The 18248-nt window shown below is 44.1% G+C and overlaps 1 protein-coding gene across 2 annotated transcripts; it reads left to right on the forward strand.

Moving 5' to 3' along the window:
- The first annotated feature begins 790 nt into the window (after nucleotides 1-790).
- AAE18 (acyl-activating enzyme 18) lies at nucleotides 791-16984 on the forward strand. Of its 2 annotated transcripts, XM_087374689.1 has the most exons (15): nucleotides 799-935; nucleotides 971-1311; nucleotides 1432-1561; nucleotides 1709-1962; nucleotides 2075-2279; nucleotides 2391-2431; nucleotides 2541-2669; nucleotides 10666-10739; nucleotides 10827-11047; nucleotides 11186-11280; nucleotides 11554-11770; nucleotides 15766-15888; nucleotides 16013-16111; nucleotides 16248-16457; nucleotides 16567-16984. In XM_087374689.1, the coding sequence occupies exons 2-15, from the start codon at nucleotides 1055-1057 to the stop codon at nucleotides 16678-16680; spliced, it is 2169 nt and encodes a 722-aa protein (XP_087230815.1). In that variant the 5' UTR covers nucleotides 799-935; nucleotides 971-1054; the 3' UTR covers nucleotides 16681-16984. The 2 variants fall into 2 exon arrangements, with proteins under 2 accessions (XP_087230806.1, XP_087230815.1); XM_087374680.1 differs by having other exon boundaries at nucleotides 791-1311.
- The last annotated feature ends 1264 nt before the right edge of the window (nucleotides 16985-18248 follow it).

Here is an 18248-nt window from a genome sequence, read left to right on the forward strand (position 1 = left end):
TGGATCTCGTGTGAGGCATGAAACGAGAGAAAGGATGGTTAATCACATGCACCTTGTGTTCTAAGAGGCAAACAATAAGAAATAAAAGAGCACAATACATGGTGGTACCACTTCAAATCAAGGTTTCACATTGTAGGTTAATAATAATAATAATAATAATAACCCAATCTAGCTCCCATGATTTTTCATCCACGACTTGAGAAGCACTTAGTGTGAGAGAAAATGTGTTCAAAATCCAAAGAGCCAACTAGGGGGTATCTACAATGTGGCTCGCGAGTCTATTGTCCTTGAAAGCCCGATCAAAGCTAAGTTAGGCCATAACTTAAGATGTATGTGAAGTGAGACGCCTATGTCTACTAAAATTGCAATGTCATAAGCATGCTTAGGAAACGTCATAAGCATATGCCTACTTTAGGAAGTGCTAGTGTGTCTCCACCTCCTTCGAAAGATCATTTGCTCACAAGGTGTGCATGTGCCTCTCCTTGTTTCGATCCTTAATTGGTGGGATGAGACGTGTAGTTTCCCGATGGCAATCCTCAACGCATGTGAGACGTGGCAAGCCATGGATAGCAATCCCTCGTGCTAGGCAGGCTTGGTGCATGAGACCAGACACAGGGACATGTCATAGACTTCTACATGTTCGACTAGGCAGCTAGCTCCTCCTTGTCCACCAACTCACTGTCTCTCAAACAATGTCCTGGGGGGGGGGAGGGGGAGAGTTGCATCGTGTAGATCCTCTGAGGAGAGAAGCATATGTCATGACGATCAGCTATGTCATGATGCTATAGTGAGAGAAGCATATGTCTAATGTTATGAGCCTCAATTATTGCAATTGTCTACAATTTTGCAATCCAAACTGTCAATTTTTGGCTTCTTGAAGTTTGCAAAGGCAAGCTACAAGATCACTGCATCTTCCTCCAAAGTGCACAAACCGTGTTGCTCATCTCATCAAGTTTTGTTTTGTTTAGAGAGCATGATCACTGCATCTTACAAAGCTTCTTGCTCATCATCAAGTTAGATAGATAGATAATTTGCATTTCTGCAAACTCGCAAGATGTCCGTGGAGACTTTGACAGTCGAGGATCTTCTCCAAGTTGGCCTCTCGTCGCTCGACTCTCAGATCTTCTACAGGCAGCTCCAGGAAGTCCTTGCCGAGGTTGGCCAGTCTCCTGCTGCTACATGGCGCCTTGTGTCCAAGGAGCTGCTCAATCCTAAGCAGCCACACGCACTTCATCGCCTCGTCTATCATTCGATTTACAACAATTGGAACAGCCAGAGCAATGGACCCCCTCTTGCTTGGTTTCCCACCATGTGAGTAGCTATTTTCTCCCATCCTGCTCGTCCTTTCCTCTTGATCGATTGAATGGTCGCGGCTTCCATCAATGGGAATGTTTGGATTGGCGTTGACTTGATGGACATTTCTCTGATCAGGGAACTAGCACGGGAAACGAATCTCGGGCGACTGATGGAGGCTCGCGGAAAGGAGCTTCTAGGTCCTTCATACTACAATCCGATCGAGAGCTACCCTGCTTTTCAGAAATTTTCCGCGGAACACCCAGACGTGAGTTTGTACGCGTTGTTGTAGTCTTCGCAGATTTTTCGGTAAGGCGGCCTACTTGGCCTTGCCCAAAAACAGTTATTCCTTAAAGCATTAAAGGAAGATCTACTTCGAAGTTCGAACGATGCTAAGAATTTGTGATCTCTGCAGGTTTATTGGTCTCTTGTTCTGGACGAGCTCAGCCTCCACTTTGATGTGCCACCCTCGTGCATTTTTAGTACTGCTGATAAGTCACGACCAGGCGGGACTTGGCTTCCTGGAGCTGTCTTGAATGCTGCTGAATGCTGTCTCTTGCCGAAACCACGTCAAGGAAAGACCGACCTTAGCAAGGCCATAATTTCTAGGACCGAAGGTCAAAGCTCTCTAGAGAGTATGACATATGGGGAACTTCGTGCAATTGTAAAGTAAGCCAGCGTAAAGCCTTCACTTTTCTGCTGAATGCAATTTTGAAGTTTCAAACTTTTGGGGTGCTTCCGTTCCATGTGGAGTGATTCATTCCCTTACTTTCTGGAGCAGTCGGGTTGCAAACGCACTTGACACAACGGGATTTAAGAAGGGGGCTGCCATCGCTATAGACATGCCTATGAACACCAATAGCATCGTCATTTACCTCGCAATCGTATTAGCAGGCTATGTCGTCGTATCAATTGCTGACAGTTTTGTTTCTCAAGAGATAGCTACACGGCTGAAAGTCTCAAAGGCAGATGCTATTTTCACTCAGGTAAATCTGACAATCTTATCGTAATAATTGTAAACGTTTAATTACAGAATATTCGTCAAGAGTATTCCAGGAATGAGATGACTCTCATTTTGCACATGTGCGTATGTCCAGGATTACATTTACAGAGCTGGGAAGATCCTCCCTCTGTACAGGTGGAGTTCTGGCCACTAAATCTGTCTTCAAACGAAAAACGAAAATGTATTTCTGATTTTCAAAAGTAAAGTGAGACTGACTCTGGAAATCTATTTGGTCTTATGGCAGCCGCATTGTTGAGGCTCAATCCCCACTGGCCATTGTCTTACCCGCGAACGGCAAGAGCCTAGGGGTAAAGTTAAGGAATGGTGATATGTCATGGGATTGGTTTCTAAGCTCAGCAGGTCATCTGAGCAGGTATGTTTGTTTGATCATCTCCCTTTATCCAACCTGTGCAGTGGTGTGGTGTGGTGCGGTTTGTGATAAAATTTTACATGTAATTAGTTTCGATCACCACAGTTATGCAAGTCAACTATCGTTCCATTGTAACAAGGGCCTCTAAAGTATAAAGGGTTGGTGTTTTTTCCTATGCTCAAGCGAGTGGCAGTTCTAAGGGAGAGCTGCTCATCACAAGATAGTTTTTTTGTACAACAGTGATGCTGTGCAAGGAATGTGTATTTTGCAGTGTACAGAGGAATGTATACAAGAAATGATGTGCAAGTCATAGTAGCTAGTCCCTGCTATGTGTGATGGAGTTTAAGGTTTTCAATCTTCTGAGTGTGAGTCATTAGATTGAAACTGCACACTGTGTTGTGTTTTTAGAGGATGAGTTTGGGCATGTTCCTGGATTCATCTAGATATATGTTCTTGCCATATTAGCAGACATGCAAAGTTCACCTTGTGAAGTTTTGTCATGTTGTGGCTTGCTGATATTGTGTAAAATTCCTTCTGTCTTAAGTGGTGTGTTGCCCTATCTACTGGGTCGTCTAAGCATGTTTTGCCTAGACTGCTTGTTTGGAAGAAGCTAAAATCGTATAGTCTTCACAAACAGTGATATCTTGAAGAGAATGTGGACTACTTTTTTATTAGCCTTCTCTGTTAGTGCTCGCCTTTGTCAAGGCTGAGTTTGTCCTTCATCTCCGGAGTGCTGTCAGAAACTCAGTACGAAGACCGTTGTATAAATAGATGCTCAACTATTTGTGGGAGTTTAAAGTTCCCTTCTCCCTCGATCTATTTATGTGTGTGTGTGTGTGTGTGTGTGTGTGTCTGTGTGTGGTGTGTGTGTGTGTGTGTGTTTCTAATAAGAATTGGATTGTGCGACAACGTTTAAAGTTCCCTTGTCTTCTCTTGCCATCTCTGGAGACAGCACTACCCTCTTCTTTGGGAGGGGATGCCAATGCCATGGACACATATAGCTGAGATCGCAAACACCAAGAAATGACTCCTAAAGTGAGGTTCATGCTTACGATTATGACCCTTAGGGTCATCTCTTGCTTCAGCACACATGTGCAGTGGACACTGGACATGTGAGGTGATGACAATTGCAGAACCTTTAGGCACCGCTGGCCCTTTTGGGGACATCCGCATAAGGACCAGATTGGGAAAGAGTACCGATGCTTAGTGCGATGCAAGAAACAACAGTTCCTTGTGTGGAAATCTTAAGTACTCTATACAGACCGAATTTTAAATGAAAGTTAGATGAACGCTTGGAAAGGAGGTCTGTAATGTCCTACTTCAGGACCTTAGTCGTTGGAAGCCCTACACTGACATACTCTATGATGTCCCCAACCAGTCCATGCCCAACTTGGAGGCATTCCCTGCCCCACTAGTTTCACACTCTTCACATGGCTCACTATAAAAAAGCCATCATAATGGTAAGGCCAAGATTCATGAGAGTTCTTGACCCATGGTTTATGGGGATAGAGCTCCAATCTTGTAAACCTCTTTAATGAGGCCTTTTGCGAAGGCTTTCCCATCTCATGGACCACTAACATCATCATTCCAATCCACAAGCCAAGGTATCCCATGATTGCAAGTATAGGACCATCATGGTTGGCCACCCAAATACTACAAGATTTGGGAGCAATACATTTCCCATTTGCTCATGGATATAGAAGATGAGTCAGACCATTGACTCTTCCGACAAGTATGCATACGGCACTCTTTGTACATGAGGTTTATGCTGATGAGGCCCAAGGTTGACGTGGCCCTCAACAGTAGGAGATCATAGATTCTTCTTCATGGAGAAAGAGCCCACAATGGGACCTCCACCCTATTCTCTAACGGAGAAATGTAGTGGGAGTGTACAAAAACCATGCACGCACACACAAAAACGCACACATAGAGAGAGAAGCAGGCAGACTTATGAGAGGATAGGGTAGGGAGAAAGAAAGGAAAAAAGGTTTATTAATGTCACCGAAGGTCAAAAAAGCCTGCAAGACCAAAGAACTGAAATCAACATGATAGTTGTCCATCCCACCTCTCATCTGTCTGTTGTGAGTACTCTGGGCTCTGTTTAGGCATGATTGGGTTCTGAAACATGTTGGAGATCTGTTGCTGGCGTCCTTGACTTCGCTTGGTAGGGTGTACTTTGGGCTTTGTGATGCTGCCTGACGTCGAGATGCGGCAATGATGGTACCTCAGACGGGGCGGGTGCTCGCAGGGCCTGTGTTCAGTCTTGTGCTAACTGGCTTGTCTGGAAAGCAGGTCACGGTTTCGATGTCTCTTGACTGCTTCTTCTGTGAAGAGTGTGTGATCTCCTACTTCTAGGCCAAATCCCACAGCAAGTCTCATGAGTCTAGCCTGAGTCGAGTAACCTCGTACACGAATAGTGCAGCGCATCTTTGGTCTGGATAATCAATGACTCTCCCCATATCTTTGTATCCATGTATTGGTGGGTGAATAGACAGTGATATTTCCCTTGGATCTTGTAGTATCTAGGGTCTAGAAAGGGGGATGTGGCAGATTTAGAGAAGCGGGAAAGAATAACAAAGAGAGAGAGAGAGAGAGAGAGAGAGAGAGAGAGAGAGGGTTGACATGATATGATATGACTTTTATTAATTCCACTAGGGACCCAACAGGATCTATGGGACAGATCCAATAATCCACAAGGACTGCTGATAAAACTCTGAGAATAGCTGTTAAAAGTTCTAGGACTGTCTATGAGATTGGTACTTGTCTGGCTAGCTTGTATGCCATGTCCAAGCTTTTGTGTCAATGACCCAAAACCCCCTTCAAAGATGATCCTAGCTGTTTGGCTGGTTGATCAAAAAGGTCTTGTAGGTTGTTGAATGAAATGGCATCAATACTGTGTTTCTCCCTAATGTGCATAGAAGCTCGACAGCGGAGTGTACGTCACTTTCTACTTCACCTACTAGGCATATCTTGCACATTCTGTCTTCTCGTGGGAGCTTTGGTTTTTTCCACCTTACCGCTTTCCAATTCTAGATCATGTGAGCTGGTCCTCATTCTGTGTCTCTTTTATCTTCTCTTAGGCAATCTTTTCTCTAATATTTCAGCATAGGATTGATCTCTTTCCTGTAAAATACCATTCTCGTTCTCCTGGTTCATGCCATAGCTTATCCAGCATTTTCTATGTTTTAATTCTCTAATTCCTCTCTCTTTGTCAGGAAGATCTGTGGCAGTTATCCTCCAAAACTCCAGCCAATGATTGCCCTTTGTACCAGTCATCATCTTGTGTTGCATCCATAGCTTTGTGTGGGAGTCTGGTCAAATGACACCTCATGTGTGGATTTCTACAAATTTTCAGCCTTCTTTAACGTCTGATATGTTTGGGACTACACGTCAGAATTCAATTCTGGCTGGCCATCACTATTCTTATGGTATCTTGGGTCAGAGACTCCCTTGCTAAATTCTATTTTTAGAAGCTTTTGGCTAAATTTAGTAAGTTGTTTGTTGTCTATGTAATTTGGGTGTTGAAAATTGTCCCAATTTAGCAGTGTTTTCAAAATAGTAAGTTTTTATCCCAAAAAAACCTCCTTTGTCTTTTCAAATTGCAATAGTCTTCTGCTGACTTAAAGTCCCTCATATATGTCGTAAACATCGTTTATGAAATCATAATATAGTTAGTTTTGTATCCGAAGAGGTCACAAATCAATGGATTCATTTGCTCCCTGACTAACAAACTAATTATAATATAATCAGTTTTAATCCCAAGAGGTCATGGATTCATTTGCTCTGGCTAACAAGAAAATTGACCGCAGGGACACACATGGCATCCCATCATCAAGTACACTTCCCACAAAGTGCAAGTTTTAGACAGACCACTTTCCTCAAGGTCACTGGATGTTTTCATATAGAGACTTGATTTTTTCAGATCCAATTGTCACATGCATTGGTGGGCTAGCTCAAAGTTTCATCGCATAGACTGAGGCTTCAGACAGTCAAGGGACTATCCCTCTAGACTAGAGAATATGCTTATATGTGACTCGCATAAGATTTAGGCTAAGGACCTTTGATCTTCATGTATCTCTTCTACTATAAGATAAGAGGATGATTCCATTCCCTTTTCCAGGAGGGAATTAGCAATCGGCCTTGCTGGATCAGATACCCAGAGAGAGAGAGAGAGAGAGAGAGAGAGAGAGAGAGAGAGAGGAAGAAAGAAAGTTTATTAAAGTCTTCGGAAGACGGATGGGTCTACGAGACTGTGAAAATCCTGATACAACAAGTTGTGGTAGTGGAGCTACTAAACGAGCATCCATACCAATGCAAAATGCAAAAATGCAGAATGGCAATACTAAGTCCCAAGTACAACATAGTCATGTCGATGGTCGACTATATATCAATCTCAGCATCATCATCAATATCATCATCATCCTCGGCAACAGCAAGATATCAGGATGGATGAGGCAGTGGAGGCATGAAGTCGGCAATAGAGTGTTGTCGGCCACTCAGAGGTGCGGTCCTAGCACGTCTCCTGGTCATAGCTCTGTGTCTAACCAAGGCTACTGTGACCCCCGTCGGTCGGGCTCCGACTCTAAACAAGGAGGGGATGTCTCCAAGTGTGATCTGTGTCGACTCTCTGTTTGAGCTGTCAGGTCACGGGCTCCGGGTCACGGTCATGTCGAGGCCTCGTCTCGTTGGGATCCATGTGATCTAGCTGAAAGAACTCCGTGATAGAGCTCTGAGAGGGATCAACCGAGGAAGAAGGCTGCTCCTGTCGCCGTGCTTGGAGTATCCTCTCGCGGTGTCTAAGTGCCTCATGAATGAAACTTGCCAAACACTGCTGGTCTGGGTAGGAGAGGAAACAGGCTGAAATCCCATAACTATCCCTAAAGAGGCAGTGGAAACGTCCTCGGATCTCATAGTACACAGGACACATGAAGATGATGAAATGCTCCTCTGTCTCAACCTCCTGTATGTCACACAATGTGCATATGCGCCGCTCCCTGGGTAGTCGCTCTGCTTTGTCGCTCTTGATGCGAAGTCTGTGTGAAGAGACCTGGAACTGCCCAAGAGAGATCCTCAGCGAGTGGGGTAGGTGACTCTGTGTGTATCCTGGTCTGTAGAAGCTAAGCTTCACTGGGAGTTCACTCTGTCCCAACTAGGTCCGAAAAGTGTGTAGCTGTAGTAGATCCTCACGGATAACGTGGTTGACCTTGTGTGATAAGAGGGGAGAAAACGGAGCATCCATGCTACACTGGAAGGGAGGTAGTCTATCCATGTGGAGCCCCAGTCGCTCAAACCATCTCTCTGTACGTGCATACCAGCACCTCTGATCTCCTCCTATTGCAAGTGCCATAGAAGAGGATAGAGCTATCCATGGTAGCCTGCTACGCCCCGAGGTATAATCCCCATATTCCCTAACTCGGTACAGATATGTGATGACCTGAAATGCAGCATCTAGTTGTAAAGGGGGTGACAAACTCAGCCTGAATGATTTGGTGAGGAACGGATGACTTACCACGAATCATCTGTGATAACATGAGAACTTGTAGCCGCTCCACACAGGCCCACTCTATATCCGACAAGTCTGGTCCCCAACAAGGGTTGCCGTACATCCCCACTGGGCGAGCCAAGGAGTCAAAAAGCAACCCCTTGGTGCATGGATCCTGAAAGTGCGAGCGGAAGCACTGCCTCTCTACTCTGGCCAATGAGGCATACCCTCTACTCAAGCGTGCCTACATCGCGGGTCTCATAGTGAAGCTCAGTCCATAAGTGTATGATGAAACTATCTCAACAAATGACCCCGCAAATGTGAACTGCTCCTGACGCATTATGGCTCGAGATGTATTGAAGATCATGACCTTGGTTTTACCCAGGTTAACCTTCAAATCATGAGAGTCTAGGTGTGTCTGAAGCCCCTCTGCTGAAGAAGACAAGAGAGCCACGTCATTTGCATAGAGCAAAATCTAGATCAACGTGCCCGCAAGAGAGCAACCTACACGCCCTTGTGTCTACATCACTGTCTCAAGCTCGTCAATGTAGAGGCCAAACAAGGTAGGCGACAAAGGACACCCTTGTTTGACCCTGATGGTACTCATGATCTCGTCTGTCCACCCGGATCCTGCCCGAACTCTGCCAGAAACTCTCTCGTAAAGTGCCATGACAGCCCAAATGATCTCCTGGTTATAACCCAAGTCCTATAGGCATCGTATGAGGCGGGCTCTCCGAACCTTGCGGAAATCCACAAAGCAACAATAAACCCTCTGCTTCCGTGACCTCGCCTCCTCGATGATACATCTGAGCGTGAGAATGTGGTCCATGGTTCCATGATCACGCCGAAATCCGGCCTATCCTGCTGCTCTAAGTCCTTGACACTCTGCAAGTTTGCTAACCTTGGAGTCAAGTATTGATGCATAAATCTTAGACATGACATGTCCAATCATAACGGTCCTGTAGTTCTCCGAGCTCATGAGATCCCCTGCCTTGTGGATGGGTGAGATAGTGTTAATGGTCCAAGTGTGTGGAAAATTTCAAACAAACTGCTTCATTAAAAAGCTTTGTTAAGATCGGGGCTAGGAGGTTAATCCCATATGCAATGAACTAAGTGCATAGCCCCTCATGATCCTTCACTCGGCCATTATGAAGTTTCATTACGGCATCCTTTACCCCTCCTCTAGTGAAGAGGGTGCAGGATGTGGGACGAGGCATGTGTGAGAGGTTAGGGACTGGCTGATTTGGGATGTCATAAAGTGTGCATGCATAATCAAACCAAATCTGGGTGTCAATGAGTGGCGGAGGGGACCGTCCTTCTAGAAATCTCCGCCAGAAGTCCTTAGAGTTGTTACTAAACAAAATGTTCAGTAGCTCCTCCTCGTTCCGATGAACGAAGTCTAGTTTCTTCCTTCGTACCAGTCTACAATATTCACGTAGTGTATCTGGTGCGCTTGGAAGACTGTTTTTGGGTTTCGAATCTGAGTTGACGGCGTAGGGCCTTACACTCATCCTCGTACCAACTATTACAGGGTACGGTTCTAGGGGGTGGTGGGCAGGTGGAGCGGGTGCTGTGGGGAAAAGCATGAATGGCAGCCTTGTGTAGTGAGCGGGTGACAAGGGCAACACAATCCTCTAAAAGGGATATGAAGTAAATATAAGCGAGAAGTATGTACAGATGGCCGGAGTAAGAAGGTGAGTGATCCCGATCAAAGCGTATATCGTGGTAGGTGGAGTAAGCACTGAGTGGGGTGGAAGGTGCAGTGCGAAGGGAGGTGGAGATGCGAAAGAAAAGGTATGTATGATCAGCCCCTGGGGGCGAGGTGCTACAGTGAAGTCAGTAATGCGAGATGTGAAGACAGGGGATCCCATGATGTAGATGTGAAGATAGGGGATCCCATGATGTAATCAACAACACTAGAGCCCCCCCCATGTGGAAAGCATGTGAAACCACCTGAAGCGGGCCATCTGTCAAGACCATTGTAGATAATGAGATCATGTATCCTGTCGAGGTCTAATAGGGCCTGCCCATAAGATGAGAATGGACCTCGCCTATCAGCCGAAACCCGTAGCATACCTGCCTCCTCAAGGTCAACATCTGGCAGTAGAGTGGAATCATCTCTGAAGTCAAGAAGTGGTACCTGACGGGCCCTGGTCCTCGCGTTGGAGTCCCCCACTAGAAGGACTTCTCCGCGGCTAGAAAAGTCAATGATGGACAGCAAATGGGGATGTCTCATCATCACCTCGAATATCTCTGGCAAAGTGGGAGGTCTCCGGGGGGAAGTAGCAAACTGCGACAAACAAATCCCGGCTGTCCATGTGTCGTATCCGGATCCAAAGAAATCTGGAATGTGAGAGGCCATTCATGGGTTTGTGAGACCATAGGTATGTATTGTTAAAGAAGCATATTTGTGACATTTTTGGATGGTAGGCTGAGACATGTGATCTGCTCCCTTTTGACGTCTTGCTGATGTGCATCATCATACTTTCTAACTTGCGAGAGTTGGTCACATGGCAGACCATGGGATTACCAGGCTAAACGGCAACCGATAGAGGCATACACCAACATTCTGTTTTCTTCAGGAACTTCTGGTGAGTATTATGGTATCATCCGATCAATTACAGTGCAGCATGCTCGATTTATAGCAGGTGGTTACTTAAATCTCCTTCTATGTGAAGGGGAACCAAAGGCTGTGCCGTATTCACACTTGCAGCCATTAAGACTTGGAGCTGAGGCTTGGGCACACTTGGACATAAGAAACGGAGATGTATTTGTCTGGCCAACAAACCTTGGATGGATGGTGGGACCATTTTTGATTTATGCCTCTCTTTTGAATGGAGCAACGATTGGCATCTACAATGGTTCGCCTCTTCATCAAGGATTTGGTGAATTTGTACAGGCAGGCATTGCAGTTGTAGCATAATGTCAATATACCAAAGAATTTGTGTTTTGGTGTGGCATGAGGTTTTATTTTGCACAGGCGTTTGGCTTATGGAAGGTTAAATGACGTGTCCTTGATTGTGATGTCTTTTTGTAGGACGCTGGTGCTACTGTGTTAGGTACTGTACCAACCATTGTAAAAACTTGGAGGAAATCAAGCTGCATGGAGGGCCTTGACTGGTCAAAAATCAGGTATCAAGTTTTTACAACTTTGTATCCAAACGATCTTGGACTTAGCGCTTTAAAAAGAAACAAGTATGGTTTGTATGCAAGCTGTAGAAATAGTTTAGGCTATGTTGCAGGACAGATTGATGGAAATGCGCGTATCTTTGTCAGCAGAGAAAGTTCTACATAGAATTACATGAATTTGAGTTATATGCAGCATGCTTATATTTTAAGAACTTGCCTGTGGTCATCTTATTATGTATGGACATGTGACTATATTTGTATTCTGCTATGATTCAGGCTCTTCTCCTCCACAGGTGAAGCATCAAATGTTGATGATGACTTGTGGCTCAGTGCAAGGGGTTTTTACAAGCCAGTCATAGAAGCTTGTGGTGGCACAGAGTTGGGATCAACATTTCTCCACGGAAGCCTGTTACAACCACAAGCTCTGGGTGCCTTCAGCACCCCCAGTATGACCACAAGTTTTGTAATTCTAAATGAGGAAGCACATCCTTATGTAAGCTGCTGATCCTTAAAGGCGTTTTTGGAGACATCCTCATCTTTCTATGTTGAGGCAATCAAGCAGATCACTTGTTTTTTGTTTTAGTTTTCTTGAGTATCATCAACCCATCAATGCTGAATCTACTAATGATAAAGAATTGTTTGTGTTCTCGTTCAATAAATATAACCTTGCATGTTTTTTAGCAACTTTGAAGTGAATCGAGACTCTTTGCAGGTACATTCACAAGCTATTGGCTTCCCCACAAGGTACAACTGTTCGCAGATATGGCCACCCCTTTTCTGCCCTCCCCTCAGTGACAGCTCTGCCCTTGCCCTCTTCTTCTGCCTCCTTCCCTCTCTCAGCCATGAACTCGTCCCGGCATACTCACGGGCTTTTCTTCTCCTTTTTCCTGCTGGTTCTATGCACCCTCTAGCTCTACCTTCTCAAGGGATTCCGAACCTGGTTTCCACCTCCTTCAGTCCCTTGAGGCACGGGCTTCTTCCATCACCTGCCTCTACCTGTCCTTTCCCTTTGTGGATATGCTGCTGTACCAAGGGGTTTTGCCCCCCCCCTCTTCCACTCTTTCTTCGTCTCTCAGGGCCTCCCCAACTTCCCCACCCTGTATTCTCTCTTTTACGCAGCACAAGGGCAGCCTCCCCAGAAAGCCAGCAGACAATCAGCCCAGTACTTCCCTTTCCCTTGTCGTCTTTTGTGGCCTCGTCATCCCTCATTTCCTTTTCTCCTCCTCCCCTTCCTTCTGGCATTTTCCATTTTTTGAAATCCCCTCGTTTCTGCTCGCCTACCGTCTTTTTCAGGTTCTTTCAACCATAGTTAGGGGAAACGGAAACGGAAACGGAAACAAAAATGCTTCGGGATTTCTAGGAGGGTTGAAACGGGGAAACGCCACGTCAGCAAGGGGGTTTTGAGATGAGAACACACACATTTAGAATGCTACAGCCTACAGCCTACTTGTCAGTGGAAAACCTTGAGGATGGAGAGAGTATGAGGCTGAAGGAGTGAAAGGAGTGAAACATTGCACAGGAGGCCAAAATCGAAATCAAAACGACCAAAATCGGGCTTGCGGCGGATTTTCACAACATTTGGAGACCCTAAACGCTTTGTTGTCTGAAACGGGCCGTTTCTGTGCCTTGAAATGCGTTTCAGGCTGGCTGAAACATTTCAGCCAGCCGTTTCAGGGTCCTGAACCGTTTCAGACCTTGAAACGCATTTCAGGATCCAAGCTTCCTTGAAACGGCGTTTTAGGCCTGGCTGGGCTCTAAAACGTGTTTTAGCGTAACTGTGCTTTCAACACTGGGTTGAGGTAGGTTGGTTTATTTTGGAAGTAGATATATACCAAAATCTGACCTCTTGGATTTGAGCAGAGGAGCTCTGATGGCGGCATCCTTGACACCTCCACCATCCAAAATATATTTTTCATTTGAGGACAAACAAGTTGAGCATACTCTAAAGGGATCTAGGACTGAGCATTGGTTGGGCTTATAGTCGACTTCACCTCCCACAAGGTGCCAAGTGTGATTAGTTCAAGCAAACCCGGGCAAGCCTATCATTGGAGGGTGACCATATTGAGGATGTCACCATTTATGGGCAAGGAGTCTTTTTACTACAACATATCTAGGATGATCAAGTGGGAGAAATCGATGGTGATTCTCATAGATGACCTTATTCAATGCGTCTGCCTGTGAGGCAACTAGTGAAGGACCACAAGCAGGACATGCATCGTAACCCGATGTAGTGAGACGTGAACAATAGAGGCAATTAAGAGTTCAAGGTGGATTTAGGGTGCCACATCGATTGCCTACTCATAATTAAAAGTGCAATGCTTACTTGAACACTCGCCATAGCCTGGGAAGTCATGCATCATCCACATCAAGACTGCTTTGTAGTTGAAGTCTCGTGATGAGGGAGGCCTGCTCACACCATGCACCTCGATACCTCTCCAAAGTATCTCTACCTCGTCAATCAAAGGCTCTAAATAAACATCAGGATTTTTTACTTTATTTTTCTCTGGAATTAGAAGGAATAACATAACATGTCCTTTCTTAATCGCCATAGAGCGTGGAAGATTATAATTCACCAATATCATTGGCCATACACTGTAAGAGGTGCTTTTGAGACCAAATGGGTTCACAACGTCCATACCCAATCCAAGTCTCAAGCTCCTAGGCTCTTCCTTGAAGCTTGGCCATGTTTAAAAGAAGTGGTCAGCGAAGGAAGGAATCAAAACCGTGTTGCACTTACAAAGAGTAAGATGACAGATTAAGGGGATCGATATAGCCATTCTAGAGACTTGGCTGGAGGGATCATGCCATGTACACAAGGACCTACTAGCACGTTGGCAAGGATTCTCCCGAGCTGGAGTCCCCCTTAAACTCGGTTACTATCATTGCACCTACTGGTACATAGACCTGTGTTCCCTATAGGGGAGGGTAATATTGCAGAAAGATGTCACCAATGATCACTCTCTCGATATGATATGATGGTAGACAGAGGATTAGAGTGGTCGGGATGCAAGGCAACAATGCACTATTGACCCACAGCCTTGCATACGACGAGACTCTGCATACTGGTCAAATCGACCGAGGAAGGATCTCTTCTCTAACAAGTGCCATGGGACCAGAGAAAGTGGCTTGGCCTGACCAGACTTTGAAGTTCGTTTTGCAAAAAAAAAGATGTCCTACCTATCAACTAGAATAGATGGGCAACTTGAATATGGTTTTGGAAAGCCGATAGAAACTTAGTACAAAGACTTTGTGTAAGAGTATATGTTTATACTATGGTCTACACCCACTGTTGGGGGCTGATGATGTCAGTGGGGATGTCATAGTAGCTAGTCCCAGCTATGCGTGATGGAATTTATGGTTTTCAACCTTATGAGTGACTATCATGAGATTGAAACTGCACTATGTTGTGTTTTTAGAGGATGAGTTTGGGCATTTTTTTGGACTCATCTAGGTATATGCTTCTATCGTATTAATTTCACCTTGTGAAGTTTTGCCGCCTGCTGGTTTTGTGATAATTCTTTCTATCTTAAGTGGTGTGTTGCCCTATCAGCTAGATCTAGATGCTCATTTGGGAGAGACTAAAATGAATCGTTTAGTCTTCACAAGCAGTTTTAGCTTGAATGAAGAGATTTTGGACTACTTTTTTATTAGCCTTCTCCTTTAGTGCTGGCCTTCATCATGGCTGAGTCTGCTCTTCACCTCCGGACTGCCAACAGAAACTCAGTACAAAGACTTTGTATAAATGGATGCTCAAGTATGTGTGGGTGTGTGGATTTGTATGTGTGAGAGCATATGCTTATATTATGGTCTACAACCACTGTTGGGCGCTGATGATGTTAGTGGCGATGTCATTGTAGCTAGTCCTTGCTATGCGTATGGAGTTTATGGTTTTCAACCTTATGAGTGACCATCATGAGATTGAAACTGCACTATGTTGTGTTTTCAGAGGATGAGTTTGGGCATGTTCTTGGACTCATCTAGGCATATGGTTTTGGAAAGCCAGGTTTAAAAAAGAGAAGCGATCCGGAACCCTTTTATTTGAAATTTTTTTGAAAAGCATATGAGGATGCCATACAACCTGACCATGTGGGTCCTCAGGTAATAGTCGGTCCCTCAACCCCTCCCTAAGACGGTTAAATGGTGGAGCAGTGAGTGTTCCTGCAGGATGCATCTCACACTTCCTTGGCAGCTCTTCCTGACAAATGAAATGAAGTTCCTACAGAAAATCAAATTTCTTTGGAATCTGTACCCAGCTTTTGCAGAATACTCTGCTGAACTGAGTTTTTGTCATTTTGTTTTAGATAGTCTTCCATACCCGATCTACATGCTGTCAGTTAATTATTCCTGCCAAGACTGTGTCATTCATTGTAGACTCTGTCGCTCTTTCTGGTCTGTGTGGGCCCATGTATCAACTTGGTTGGGGAGAGAGAGAGAGAGAGAGAGAGAGAGAGAGAGAGAGAGGGTCACAAAGTAATTTCTTCTTTTTAGCCGGAAGATCAAGCCTGCATTGGAGAGCTTGCCTTGATGCCTATGATGGGAGCTTCGCACACCCTATTAAATGCAGACCATGATGCTATATATTACAAGGGCATGCCAATATACAAAGGACTGGTATGTAGTAAATATTATTCTTTCCTTTGATGAAAGCTCTGGCATTGCTTTGTGATAAGAAAAGAGATTTGAATGTCCAACTTGAGAACAGGTTTTGAAATTTTCTAAATGGTTGTGTTGCCAGCAATTGCGAAGACATGGAGATATATTTGAGCGAACAGCTAGGGGTTACTACCAATCACACGGTCGAAGTGATGACACTATGAATCTTGGAGGCATCAAGGTTTGCATTGCTCTATGTTTTTTGGAACTACTCTATCTCAATATCAACTACTTTGAAAAACAATTAGCTACGCTTCAATGACAAATGGTTCCTTCGCCAATGTTCAAATTGATAAATATGTATGTATTGCTCTCAGACAAGTGCAGTTGAACTTGAGAGGGTATGCAACAAAGCCCATGAGCATATCATTGAGACAGCGGCTGTCGGAGTCCCATCCCACGGTGGGGGCCCAGAGCGATTGGTCATCTTTGTTGTAATTGGTGATGCTGGTCGCAATGTTACTGCTGATCATCTCACGGGAATTTTCTCAAAAGCTTTACAAAATCAATTAAATCCATTATTCAAGGTATGTATGGGCCCTTTCATTTTTAAGAACTCAGGATCCAAATATAAATTCAATGGTCTTGCTTACCTTCTTTTCCCCCAACTTCCTACTAATTTCCTGAGCTTGGCAGGTGAGTTCAGTGATAATTGTCTCAGAATTTCCTCGCACAGCAACCAACAAAGTAATGAGGAGACTCTTGAGATCCCAGGTCATGCAAGGAGCAAAGTTGAGAAGTAGAATATGACACAACAAGATAGCATTATGCTTTATTGGCTGGAATGTCAATTTGACATGTGAGTCACAACGCCGATCAGAGGGGAGGATCGCAATGTATACTGCCGATTCAGAAAGTCCTCTGCAGCCAATATTTGGTTTGCTGTAGTGCTAAAAAACAGATATATGATGAACTCATGGCATCCAATACTGCTCGGCACTTGAAGCACAAAAGCAAACGTTTGCCAAATTTAGGGAGGCAGAGAGTGAGCTATGTGCAGTCAGTACGCTGTTATGAATTGTATTAAACTAATTATGGGCATTATTTTCGAGCAGCATAGTTATCTTTTTTAGTGGTAGATATTGTAAATCATGCTTAGGGAAAAGAGTCAAAAACTCATAGGGTGATTCCTTATATTGAGCAGATTAAGACTACCATGTTTTCCAAGGTGCTTACATTAAATTGGGCCTTTCCAGTTTTTCGGTGCATCTAAGACAATTTGTAAAAGCGATAGTAAAATGACAAGAGCATGAAACAAGAAGGTGAGAGACAGATGAGGGAAAATGGAAGAAAGGAGATGACACAACAGAAAGTTGTTTGTTAAGGTCACAAAACAAGCTATAATTAAGCCAAATATAAACCATATAAATTTGAAGAAGAGAATAGCGTAACTCCAGCATTCTTTTTAAACTTTATGACGTACTCTTTGCTCAAACTTGTGGTTACATTGAAAATGTACTCATCCAAAGGCTTCAGATTCCTTCTCCATAAAAATGAACTGCCAACAATAATTTCTCAGCTATAGCAATAAATGTTTCTAAGGGACCTTTTGTTGGTGGTTATTCCGAAGCCTCATTGTAAGGTGTGTCTGCAAGATCAGTAGGATGACTTGGCAGTCCAGCCTCTGTTGTATCATATCAAATGGTTGTGGCATCTGTAATTATTGTCACAATCAGGCTATAAAACCTGCAAGGTATTTGCAATAATGTCTGTGGTTTGTTTTTGCTCAGGATCCTACTGTTTTTATTCAAGAGTGTGTCCAAGAGAAGATAGAGTGAGTTTGAGGTGTAGTTCTACATGGAGTTTATCTACTTTGATAAGTGGACTGAGTTTGCTCTCCGTCATAAACTTTAAAAGGTCTAGTGGCATCTTCTGTAATATGGTTTTGATGTGTTCCTAGACTTGTTGTTTCACACTCAACATTTTTAATGAAAGTGCTATTTACACTTTTTCTCTGATGCATCAACCATATCAATGAGTTGTTGTTTGACCTCTAAGGCTGTCAATTGTTCTGATAATAAAATGTTTTCTACCTACACGGTACTGTTTTCCTGTGCTATACTGTCAAATGGACCTGAAAAACTAAATTTGCATCTCTTCCAGCCATAATTTGATCAAAATAAATGATTTTGATTTTACTGTAAGCTTATGAACCATTTTAGTTACGATCAAATATAAATGATTTTGATTTTACTGTAAGCTTATGAACCATTTTAGTTACTTGCCTATTGTGTTGCCAATGTACTTTCAAGGTGCTTAACCTAGTTCTGTAGCCACTCAATTTATGACTGTTGTTGCTTTATCTGTTGGTCTGTTTC

The sequence above is a fragment of the Dipteris shenzhenensis genome, chromosome 1 (assembly GCF_047967505.1).
Source record: "Dipteris shenzhenensis isolate YYH24624 ecotype China chromosome 1, Dip_SZ_1.0, whole genome shotgun sequence".
NCBI lineage: Eukaryota > Viridiplantae > Streptophyta > Polypodiopsida > Gleicheniales > Dipteridaceae > Dipteris > Dipteris shenzhenensis.

Bases quoted from the DNA above. Each gene is read 5' to 3' on its own strand.
- AAE18 (XM_087374680.1), top strand. From the start codon at position 1,055: ATGTCCGTGGAGACTTTGACAGTCGAGGATCTTCTCCAAGTTGGCCTC. The intron at 15,889-16,012 runs GTATGTAGTAAA...TTGTGTTGCCAG, and splicing joins TGCCAATATACAAAGGACTG to CAATTGCGAAGACATGGAGA. The intron at 16,458-16,566 runs GTATGTATGGGC...TGAGCTTGGCAG, and splicing joins AATTAAATCCATTATTCAAG to GTGAGTTCAGTGATAATTGT.